Below are 13,304 nucleotides of genomic sequence, written 5' to 3' on the forward strand. Positions count from 1 at the left end.
CTAATAGTAGATATATTTGCATGTCGCGAACCATGTTTAATGCTGGCCTTTCAACCAGTTTCACAATAATTCAATCAAAATGTTAATGTTAAATGTTATATTTTATTTTGAGGGATGTAACATAAATGATGCCTTTTCACCAGATTCCCCCCTTTTTCAGATTGGCACACTGCAAACTCACTAGTCAGCACTGTGAGATTTTGGCTTCAGCTCTACAATCACCAAACTCCCTCCTGAGAGAACTGGACCTGAGTAGCAATGACTTGAACGATTCAGGAGTAAAGCTGCTCTGTGCTGGACTGGAGAGTCCAAACTCAACGTACTGAGGTTTGGCTTTCACAATAGTTACATCAAAATGTTAATTAATAAATAATATCTAAAATATATTTAATAATATATGAATAATAAATAATAATAATAAATTAAAACATTAATCATATTAGTGTCACAGTGCTTTTAGGAAGGGCACAACATGAAGTTGAAGTCAAATGTAAAGTTCTTTAATAATAATCCACGGGGGTAATCCACAGACAAGACAGGCAGAAATACACATACGCACACACGAGGTAACCTTAAAGCCAGACAAAGAACACTGAAACCAAACCAACTAATAAAGACGAGACATAGACAGGTGCAGGGAATGACACTAATGACAGGAAAACCAAATATGGGCATACAAGTAAAACCAAGACAGACATAATGATAAGGGGTGTTACAGTTAGCAGGCTTTATGTAGCAAACAGATTTTTTCTTGATTTTTTTTTTACTTCATTATACACGTTGAAATTTTTACCACCAGGTGTCACACTCTTACCACATGGACTCTTGCATCACACAAATTCTCGCACCACAACTACATTTCCCATAATCCCCGGTCCTGGCACTGGCCTCAGACTGTCTGTTACACACACTGTCTGACACACACACACACACACACACATACATACAGTACACGCACAGAGACAGACAGACAGACAGACAATCACAGCCACTGTCAGTCTATGAACATGTACAAGTATTGCTGTTTTTGCTGTTTCATCTCTGATTTTCTGGTTCTTTAGTAAGATTTTCTTGGTTATTTAGTTATTTTCTTTTTTGTAGTTCAGTTATTGTGTTGGTTTTGATGACCACTGAAGCCAATGAAAAAGACAAAACGTGGCAAGAAAGTTTGATTAGAAACTATTGAATTTTTTAAAGGGGCCATGAACTGCATTTTTATTATTTTGTACTGTTATCTAAGGTCCACTTATAATGGTAGCAAGATTTTTACATTTAAAAAAATCCTAATTTAGAAGTAATAGGCCATTTTCAGTCCTGTTTTGACCCCTCTCATCAGAACACTCAGATTAAATAGGCATGGCAGATTGTAAACTCTGAAGTAAACACCCACTGCTATGATTGGCTAATAGTTGTGTATGGTTGACAGTTTATATCCCTTATAGATGGACACTGCTGTGATTTAGGTCAAAAATGCATAAGTAACTCAATACATATCAAACGAGCTGTAGGAAGAGACAAAGCAATAGTGAGCCATAATAAAAACAGTTCATACTTGTGTTGCGACAATAATGTCAGATAAACGATACATTTGCAAATTGCTAGGCAGGGCTAAACAGGCAGTCCTGTCGTAGCAGGCATTACTCTTCTGCGAAGGTGGTGCTTGTCCACAGTATTACATAAACACACTAGAACATTCCAAAAGCTGTCATTTTGGTAGACTGGCTTCAATATAAACTGTTTCAAGACTAATGACAAAGTTTTGAGTTCTAAAACTTGCAGGATTTTTTTATAGTACAGTATAGTTCAGTATAGACCCTCTTATATGTCAAGGGAAAATCAAGGGAATTTTGGTATCTCAGTTCATGACCCCTTTGATAATGCATCAGCTCAGGAGGCAAATTATTTCCAGAGAGAATCACAGGCTTCAGTTTCATGTTTCAGATCATCAGAATGGAAATGTTTCTTCAGTCAGAGACACTTTTTGCGTTTCTGTCAGTCTAATCAAACACTTATAGAGAAACACCTGGTGAACTTTAGGCTGAGGTTCCACTGCATTATTGTGTAACATTAATATTGTGTAATATTTATCCGGGTGTATTTTTGTGGAGATCATGTATTTTTAGCAGCACATACATTCCTTTAAAGCAGTACATAATTGCTTAACGTTCACCGTCCCACCTGTGGGATGCTTGGTGCTCTTTTTTCCGTTGTCCTTTTTCTCTAACCATCAAATTCAAATTATTGATACTTTTATTGATACTTTTTTTTTAATTCTTTTATAATCTTCTGCAATAATCTGCTGATTGACTTCTTTAAAAAGAGACCAGCCTTAGATCTGTATTCCAGAGTGTTCATGAATTACAACAATTAAAGTTTGGATAATGCACTTTCATTTTAAAAAATGGGGGGTGACAGTATGTCAAAATATATATCAATATATTAAACTCAATCTGAATGATCTTAAAAGCTCAAATCTAAGTAGCAGTTATAATGTATATCAATTCTAAACATTATAATAAAAATATAAAGATCAGCTACTCAAATGGAATTTCAGTGGAACTTATATTTAGTGTTTCTCTATTTTAATACATTAAGCAACACTAATGAGAATTTATGTCTTTTTTTCTTAAATACATTTCTTTAAATATCATCCCTAACATTGGATACAGTAAGAATCATCTAAATTTGTTTAATCAAACAATCATGTTAGTCAGGTGTGTGTTTGTGTATAGAGAGTCAATAACAGTGAAGTGATGATACATTTGACTGGATGTTCTTGATATCCGGACAACACTGGACACACAGCATTGAGAGAATGTTTATTGAATCATTAAACACTTTTAAATAAATGTAATAACTGCTAAATAAATGTTTCATGCTGCTGTCATCACTGTATTTAATCTTTTACTTTAATTAGTTTTCGTTTATAGATTTAATCATTAACAATATTTTTATTGACTATTAACTGAAACTACACAGATAGATTTGGGAGGTTTTAGATTATCGACACCACTTTTGTCACAATGATTTGCTTAATCTATAAAATTAAGATGGACTGTATTATAATGTTAGAGAAGAGGATCCAAAACAGTAAACTGCATAGAGTTTTAGTAAGTGACTGACATAAAAGTGAAAACATTTCAAATGTTGGATTTTGGACATTGTCCCAAACAGCTACAAAAGTTTGCTCTATTTTCTCCTGATCACCCTGGATAGAGGATTTCATTGAGTGAGTTAAACATTTAGGAGCCCTTTGATGTTGTAGGCTATGGCCACAATGCCAGTGGTTGAAACTGTGGCATACATATTACATAATTCTCATTTTCACCCCTGGTCTTTTATGACTCCTCCCCCTGCACTTTCTCTCGTTATGCATCCGGCACTCTCATTGGCTGTATGTGTTTAATGTAATATTCAGTCACAACACATCTTAGACTCGCAAACACTTACAAATTCTTAGCTAGCTAAATGGCTATGGTGTCACAGGAATGTGTCCTTTTGGGATGCATTACTTTACTCTGGGTTGAGGCCTATCGGAACTGACAGGGCATTTAGCTTCCTCGTTGTATCTGGCGTTACAAATGTAATCCTGTTTCCTGAGAGGGATGGGGTAGCTGCATTGCGTTGCCATGCTTTGGACAAACAGGGTAACTCCAGACATTTTTTTTTAATGCCATCATGAACACTGATGACACAATATAACACTGTTTTTATGGCAATCATGGAGAATATCAAAGTGTATTACTGATATCAGGAACCTCACCTCATAAGTATCATATCAAATACCATCAATATAAAAATGGCACAAGTGTAGAATCATAACAACAGCAAGATGATTGAACCTTCTGAAACTGCAATTTCATAGTGAAACTTTAGGTAAATATTAAAGACTGACTATAAACACTAATGTAGTTTTCACTGATATTTACAACAGTTTTTGGATCTGTGTAATTGTCCTTGTAAATGTCAACAGCATTCAGGGGAAACTGACATCCCTTCCACACCACCTATGAGGTTTAAAGGAACACATTCATTATTTATTTTCATGCCATTCCAAACCTTTATGCTATTATTTTGAAAAGCAAATGCAAAACTGTTCTTTTTTTTATTTTTTTATTTAGCATTTAATGTAATCAATTTAATAATTTCTGACATATTTAAAATTCCTTAAAACCTAGTCTAATTGAGTGAAATCATTCAGCTGGAATTCATAGTGTTGATATAATGTCTCTTCAATCAAAATATGAACAACTAATAAATATGTACAATGCATATAATATGCATGCATAGTCATAAAATAAATATACCTTTAGATGAGTGTATTTTGCTGGGATTCTAGTTAGTTAATTATTTTATGATATAGTATTACAACTAAATACAATAGTTGACTTAATACTTTTATAATGTAGTCTTATTAATGTTCTTAATAATATATTTAAACATTACCCTGTTCCTGTTAAATTCCACCTTGTTGTCCACCTGATGTTTACAAATGGAATTTCACAGTGTGAATCCACATTTTATTGCATGAATACATCACAAATATCAATAGCCTACAACGTTGCATTTTATTTTTTATTCATGTATTTATTTATATCTGGCAATATGGTAACATTAGCATAAACTTGATTTTGGTTTAGTTTTTTAGCACATTAGATATTACTGTTGGTGTCCCACATTGCTCTAATTCACCCAAAGTCTATCTGTTAAATGAATTTATTTAGATTTTTGCTGCTGACATAAATAAATACTGTTCTCTTAGTTTAGTTTTAAGAGGCACAGACACTAGTCCAGTGCAGTATTCTGTAGCGTTTATTTTTATGTATTTATTTATGCTTGCTTGCTTTAGCGATTACGTAGGAAACACTTATCTTGGATTCCAGCGTCATCACATTCAGTCTAGTTCGGTTTGGTGCTGTATGAAGCGGAACTCACGTGACTCTTAAAGAGAAACCGAAAGCGTGTCAGATCGTGTCAGATATGGTCAGATGATGAGACGGTATTTCGGATGGTATGAAATCAACAGTGTCTTCGCACATGTTACGGTAAGTTCGTTAAAACCTTTAATATCAGTAGCCTAACCTTAATAATATTAAGCAGACATCTTGCGTCTAAACAGACCGTATGTCGAACTCAAACACAACAAAGTTATTCGTTATACTCTCCTGATAGCGACGTCAGACGGAAGAGCAGGGCTGTTTGTACAGTTACCAACTCTAGGCCTGTAGTAGCTACTCCTAACTCTCTCCTAACACAATTTGTCTCGCTATAATCCTAATCAAACACACATGAGTAAACGCATCGGCACATTACTATAAAGCAGAGGTTCGCAACTCTGGCCCTAGGGATCGCATAGTTTAGATCCAACCTTGATCAAACTTTTGTAGCAATCATGAAGACCTTGATTAGCTTGTTCAGGTATGTTTGGTTCAGGTTGGAGCGAATCTCTGCAGGAAAGTGGACCCCAAGGGCCCCTTTTATAGAGACTACAAAACCTGAGAGACATCCAAATGTGAACTTTTTGGGAAAGGCCAGCTCTCAAGTACTAAAGCATTAGCCTATAATACATACCCAGCTAGCAGGGAACGTTCTCAGAACATTGGCTAACATTCCGTACATGTTTGGTTAATGTTTCAGAAAAAACATTTGAATGTAATGTTCCAAAAATGTTTTAAGAACGTTTGTTATTTCAGAACATGTTCCTATAATGTTAAATATTACTAAAGCGAGAACTGCTTGGTAATGTTCTTAAAACATTTTTAGAACCAAAAATTTCTAGCTGGGTACATGCATGCATACATACATACATACAGACATACGTAATTGTTAGATTATATTAACTAAGATTAAAAAATGCTGTAAACAGTGCTTATATTCATTTTAAGGAATGTAGATTAAAAAGTGCACATGTAACTGTATGTAGTAGTATTATTTCTTTACAAATACAATTTACAGACAGAGTATGACCATTTGCTATTAAATTAAATGTAAATATTTAGTATGAAGCTAAAATTTGCGCATCCTTCCTTTTGTGAAAAATATTTTAATAGTAGAATAACTAAAATAATCGTATGAATCGCTTATAATAATTATAATTTTAACAAAAACAAATAATCAACATCAAATTTATTATGACAAAGGTTAACTCTTCAGCACATTTTATCATGACATTCCTGCAGAAAGAACTCCACATCATTGCTAAAAAAACTAAATTAATAAGATGAAAATATGAAAAACTATGAAATATGCAAATAAATATATAATAATGAATATTAACCAATAATAAAAAAATGATGAATGCTCAAGACAACATGTACCATAAATTCACAAACCATAATATAACAGAAGAAAGTTGACCAAATATTTATATAAATAAATACAAAACACACAGTGACATCCCAAAGTGGTACAATAAAACATAACAACAAATTCAAGCTTCATAAATTTAAAAAGATATGCACAGATTCAGTCATTTTAGCAGATAGCACTTATTATAAATGAATTGTTTAAACAGACAACTGACCGTAAACTGAATGTGGCCTCCAGAGGGAGTAGCCTTCAAATAAGACACAGCTAGTGTGTTCGAAATTTAAAGACATGATGTGGCATGATGTGAAGCCTTATGACCATTTATGTCCATGACCCTTAACACTAATAAAAAAAAAAGAAAAACTTACACAGTACATATTTCTAACTGGAGAATTATTATGTATTATTGTGTGGCCTGTTGAGCTAGCTGAAAAAACCAAAACAAATCCAGCCTGGTTTGGGTCAGGTTCAGTGGACTAACAACACTCTGTATAAATGTTCTCTGTAGACTAAGAGTTTGTGATTAACTCTAGGGTGCGTGTGCCTGTAAGTGTGACATGTGCAGCCAACAGCAAATCCATTTGATATATCCATATTAATTTGAATTATTTGATATGAATTATAAATAATTATATCAATATAATATAAATATAATAAATAAGTAAGTACTTTAATTTGAAGCAAGAGATACAGGAGGAGCGGCTTTATTGCATCAGAAATATGTCACATTTGCTCACAGCTGATTTGTCCATATCAGGGGCACTGTAAGGGGGACGAAGGTTAGGATGATTCCAAGAATCCGACTAGGGAAAGGGGTCCCTAACATGATGCCTGAGTCATAAATGAGCTCAATGTTGATGTCAAACTCCTTAAAATAAATAAATAAATAAAATAAAGCAATTACTGCAAGGTATGTTTCCCAATCTCTAACACAGAAATGCCTCCACCAAATTCAACTGTTTAGTCATTTGTGTAAATGCTTATGAAATTGTTTTTCTTCATAAGTTTAAAAACATATTTCATATTATTTCAACAGAAGATTAAGAAAAAGACTCTAGTTGTGTACAAGCAGTAACTTTAATGCATATTTAGCTAATGATTCAAATTACAACTAACTAAATTACAGCCGTAAAACACAATTAATTCATAACTAAATGTGTGGATAAAAATGTTAAAACAAAAGTAAATTACTTTCAGTGTTGATACAAAAAATGAAAAACATGGTGCACAATCGTAGCCGGTAAGTCTAAATGCTGGAGTACTTATGAATCAGTTTATAAAGCAAACATTTTGCTTTATCATTGCATATTTGGTGACATTTAAAGCATTCAACAATTAATCTGCTCATATGTAATTTGATTATTAGCTTTTCAGTGCCTTGGTTGTTGTTAGTGATGCAAAAATATCCAGAAACATCCAGTCCTTGTTGATCCAAAAAGTCAATATGGCCTCAGTCAAGAATCGCACCTTTAACAGTAAAATCCACCTGTTAGTAAATTTGAAAGACTAAATAGTGTCATGGAAAGGCACACATCTAAAAAGCCTTGTAAAGATTACTCAAGATAATACATACAACATTTTGTATTGCCAACAAATTGATATTAAGTTAGTTACTCAAAATAATTGTTTGTGTGTTATAATTAAAACTGTCATTTTTCTAAGTGTACAAACTTTTGTAAATATTTCAAATGTCTTTATTTAAATGCTTTATTACATGGCTCTGAAATGCATGAATGTGGTTGGTCAGTTGCAACATTTCGAGGCCTGCTATTGCCTGATAATGACCGTTGTCAATAGCAACACTCTAATATCTTACCACTCATCTACGAGACTAAACTTACAGCTTTTCACTGTTACATTCGGTCCTGATTACCCTATCAGAGTGCATGCAGCGATAGGAAGTGGCTGGATATACAATTTCCCTTATTAGTACTGGACTGCTGTAAAGTGATTTCCCTAAAGGTTCTCTGTGCAGAGTGCAGAAGAAATAATAATGACATTTTTTTATCTTTTATAACATTTTTTTTTTTTTAAGATTTTCATTGGCAAGTTGTTTTCCCCTATGTGATTACACATGTAACCTGACTAATAATGTTATACGCTATCTTAAAAATAATAAGTAAATCAATTCATGTAAATTTAACAAATTAATATATTAATGGATTTCACCTGTTTGATTAACTTTGAATTACTGTCTTATTAAAGTAAACTTTTAACATTATTAGCCTCTTCGGTTACTGTGCCTCCTCACTTCTGGTGAGCAGGCAGTATTGAAACTTAAATGTCAAAATTCAGTGTATTTTCTCTGTTTTCACATACAGATCTAAAATCAAGAAGAGAAGAAGAGAAGCAGAAGACCAGCTTGCAAAATGAGTGTGTATGAGGAGAGAGAGGAGGAGGCTCCTGTTGACACTTACGGAGCAGCATCTCCAGAATTAGGTTATGTCTCTATGAACAGTAACAACTTTATGTTTCTGCCCCCTGAACTCAGTGATGTTGACGCTCAGAGAGTATCATCTCCAGGATTCAGCTGTGTGTCTATGAAGAGTAACAACTCCATGTTTCTGCCTCCTAATCTCAGTGATGTTGACGCTCAGAGAGCAACATCTCCAGGATTCAGCTGTGTGTCTATGAAGAGTAACAACTCCCTTTTTCTGCCCCCTAATCTCAGTGATGTTCCCATACCGAAATGTAATATATGACATATATGTCCCTATATCAGAAGTGCTACTCTCATATATGTTAAATATAGGGCAATATATTATTATCACATATATACATCTTCTGGATATATGTAGATATATGTTTATAACATATATGAATTTCCCATAGTACAATTTGTATATAAACATATATTGAAAGTATATATATGGTCAACTTTTATATGGTATTGCATGTTATGACCATATATGTTTACAATATATATTAAAATTGTATATTGTATTATATGATAAGACCATATATGTTAACAATATATATCAAAAGTACCAATGTATATATTGAATTTATGCAAGTTTATTAACCATTTATGCCTAAAAGATACTGCTTATTGTAAATCACATAACAAAATATTTTTTTGCTTAACTTTATTGTTTCAATTCAGTTTTCTGGGGAAAAAATACAGATGAATACATAACCTGTTCAAAAAATACCAATGTACTAGTTACTTGTATTAAAACGAATGTATTATGGAGTTATTGAGGGGGAAAACACTTCATGTAACTGTTTGTCCATATGTGCTGTCATCATCAATGAACTAAAACGCATTTCATTAAAATACATGAGCTATTGAGTGCGTATGTCAGAATACCGCTACTGCGCATGCGCCAAAATTCAAACTCACCCGCGCTAACGGCAGAGTCTGAGCAATGGCTGGGCAATGAAGTCATCTGCGGTAAGATGTTTTTCTTAGCAAGTGGAAGGATAACAAATGTGCCAATACATTCACATAATAAACAACAATGATTTTATAGACGGGCACGAAGACAGACCGACATCACTGAGAGGAAACGATAAAACGCCTTTGAATGTGGCAGCGGTGCAGGTAATTTATGCTAATTTACTCAACGCTTTATTCCTACGCTAATATTTCATAGAAACTAAGTGTTATATGATTGTTTTGGTCTGCAGAGCCTCTGTCTCTATATAGAGCAGATAAGTTTTTTAAAATATTCCCTTGCATTGTTTTATATATGATGTTATGATTACAGCTGCATGTGTTTTGCAATTTGCTTGCATTAAAGTTAATTTTAGCTAACGTTACTGGGTAACGAACAATCTGTATGGAGATACTGTGAGCTCATTGTTTTCACTGGATAAGCAATGCCACATTTGGAAATTATTTAAAGCTGTCTGACAAAAATAACGGAGGAAAATTATAATGTTTATCTCTGAGATGTAGTCTAGACTAGAACTATAAAACTGCAAAAAATGGAATTATTTAAATAAAAGCACCTTGAATTCATATAGTAAATTACAGTACTTGGTTATATTGCACCAAGGGTGCATAAGAACATGTATGTTGTGTACATTGCATAAAGGTAACAGTACACTAAAGGATGTGATTTATGGGGTTTTAAAAATATGGTTAATTTATCGTAGTAAATTTTGTTCATATCTTTGCTGATAATTGTGCTTTTCTCGTTTGTGTCACATGAATAGGTAATGAGTCCCGAAATTCTCAGAAAACAGAAATCGAGGCTGAACCTGCAGATGTGGATGGCAGTGATGTGAATGATGGAGCGTACACAGAAAAGGTTAAATATGTAGACAAATCAAATCAACAAAATATGTCTCCGTGTACTATTTTATAAAATTCTAGTGCATTTAATCTATTAAATAACTGTAGAGGTCTGGATATGGTAAGATTAAACTTATTTTAGTGAATGAAGTACCACATTTTAGCTATCATTTTGTTAGGGTGGGTACACAAAATATTATTTTATCCTTGCTTCTAGAAAATCCTCAATCTATCTGTTTTCTAACAGCTTCATATGGCCGTAAACATTTATCTTAAACGTGGCTTTAAGCACTATAGATTATTAAAGTTTCACTTTCACTGTGACAAAGGCAGTAAATGTGGTGCGGGAAACTATTAATTGATTATTCTACAATTAATTGCACTATAAATTACACTACAATGCAAAACACAGTAAATTGATAAACTGTTTGGCGTGATGACGTTTAATGCCTCCGACAGGCCCTGTAGTCCCATTTAGCAGCATGTTAGCAACCATCTTTTTTAAGAAACATAAGAGTTTAAAAATTAAAATACGAATCAAACGTGGGGTTTAACTGGTGTTTTTTTATGTCATAGAATAAAATGTGAAAGGATTATGTTTGTGTGAACGGTGGACCTTATTTTAGGGGATTTAATCAAAATTGTCTTTCAAAAATCCATGTAATATTTCCACCCCTGTTTTCTCCAGGCCAAAACGATGCACATATTAGGTATTATGAATGTTAACACCTTATTTAATTGATGCTAAATAGCAAATTAAATTGTAACCTTAGCTGTGAACTCTGTCATTGAGCATTTGGGTTACTATATTTTAGTTCTTCATGTATATAGAGACATATTATTTGAATGGGCATGCAGGCTGTGCTCTGTTGTTCTGCCATGTCCTTGTGGTATCTGGGAATATTTTACAATTACAACTTACAAACATATATACATAATTAGTATTCTGCAGTTTTAAAAGAATCTTTAACTTTATCAACTGTTTAATATTCAGTATATTTGTCATCTTATAGTAGTTTATCACTTTGGTACAATGTTGGATTGCAAGTCTTAAGTATATAAGTAATTTATTGTAATTATCTTATCAAAATCTAACTTTTATCTTTTTTATATATACAGATGCTGGAATCCAGACATTTCTTCACCTGGGGCCTTCTGGGGATGGCAATAAACCAAAAACTAACCAAGCTGTGGGAATATAGACCTGTAGACCTTTAGCTGGACCACTACAATTGATGTTTTGTTTCTTATGCCTGTTCAGTGTTTTGATCAGTTATATATGTAATTGTTTCTTTTTTCTGTTTGATTGTGCATGTCAGTAACATTTTTTTTCCTATTTAAATAATTTTTGTTTAAATAAAGATGTTTCTTTGTGTAGCTTACTGTACCATTTAACATTTAAAGCTTAAGTTGTGAAATGTGCAATGCACTACAACTTTGTAGTGTAGTTGTCTCACATGTGTCCTGTATTTAAAGATCAATGATCACATATTAAAATATTAAATATGCATGAAATATATGGTTTCATATATGTCTAATTTGTATATAACATAATAAAAAAATGCATATATCTCACATATATAAAATAATTATATACATTCCATATATGGCAATACATGTATTATACATACATAAACATATATTTTTGTATGGGGTAGACTTATATGTCAATATATGAAATTGTTCCATTTTCTAATAGGAATCATATATGGATATGGCATATACAAGACATGTATTTAATACATGGGTATTTCATATAAGCACATATATTACATTTCTGTATGGGTTGACACTCAGAGAGCAGCATCTCCAGGATTCAGCTGTGTGTCTATGAAGAGTAACAACTCCATGTTTCTGCCCCCTAATCTCAGTGATGTTCACACTCAGAGAACAGCATCTCCAGGATTCAGCTGTGTGTCTATGAAGAGTAACAACTCCATGTTTCTGCCCCCTAATCTCAGTGATGTTGACACTCAGAGAACAGCATCTCCAGGATTCAGCTGTGTGTCTATGAAGAGTAACAACTCCATGTTTCTGCCCCCTAATCTCGGTGATGGACCTGCTGTGACCTCTGACCCTGTGTGAGTATCATGATGACTAGTATAATAAACTTAAATAGTCACTGAGTTTATTAATTGGCCTGTGTAAGTATTATTGTTCTTTTTTACTGTGGTATCTACCTGGAAATCAAGTACTGTGTAGTTCTAGTGGAATCAGTACAGACAACAAAACATTTGGTATCGTGACATCCCTACTCAATCGGATTGAAAAACTGGAAGGTACTGCGCATGTGCAATGATGAAGAAATGGCATAATGACTCAAGACACGTGGAACAAGTTGTTGGTTTTGTAGAATTAAGTGTCATAAATTACGTTATTGTAAATTCTCTTTCTATGGAGCAGAACCGATCAGCTCTCACTTCTTACTCTCATACACAGACTCCTTGTTTTGGCCACAGGAATTGTGAAAAAGCTTAATTTGTTCATCAACCTCCTGCTAATTATGACTCGAAATAGATAAATATTAAGTCTGCTCTTTAAAACAAAACAAAAAAAGAAGCAATGGCAGGAAAATAGTATTTAGTAATAGCAAAATTGTATTTGTGCAATGTGCGCATGTCAAAAGAACAAATCGATTTGAAGCTTGTAACATATAAACGCTAGGGATGGTAAGATTCACCGATTCATCGGATACAAGTTGGCATTTGTATTGTGATACATAGTTTCTGAAATATGTGCATTGGTAAAAACAGTT

The 13,304-nt window shown here is 33.4% G+C and overlaps 2 protein-coding genes and 1 long non-coding RNA gene across 6 annotated transcripts in view; all 3 read left to right on the top strand.

The window, feature by feature from the left end:
* LOC141337759 (NACHT, LRR and PYD domains-containing protein 3-like) overlaps nucleotides 1-13,304 on the top strand; it is an 887,345-nt gene that overhangs the window by 414,032 nt on the left and 460,009 nt on the right. The gene's annotated exons all lie outside the window — the stretch shown is intronic.
* LOC141338294 (uncharacterized) lies at nucleotides 4,954-11,933 on the top strand. The gene is made up of 4 exons (XR_012355816.1): nucleotides 4,954-5,045; nucleotides 8,631-9,853; nucleotides 10,471-10,565; nucleotides 11,669-11,933. It is a non-coding gene; the product is annotated as an uncharacterized lncRNA (long non-coding RNA).
* The window catches only part of LOC141342409 (uncharacterized), a 36,325-nt gene continuing 35,400 nt past the window's right edge, over nucleotides 12,380-13,304 (top strand). Inside the window, exon 1 of the mRNA XM_073846858.1 lies at nucleotides 12,380-12,630. Within this exon, the coding sequence (XP_073702959.1) occupies nucleotides 12,380-12,630 (251 nt within the window). The remainder of the gene's footprint in view (nucleotides 12,631-13,304) is intronic.

This window comes from Garra rufa, chromosome 1 (genome assembly GCF_049309525.1).
Source record: "Garra rufa chromosome 1, GarRuf1.0, whole genome shotgun sequence".
Lineage (NCBI taxonomy): Eukaryota > Metazoa > Chordata > Actinopteri > Cypriniformes > Cyprinidae > Garra > Garra rufa.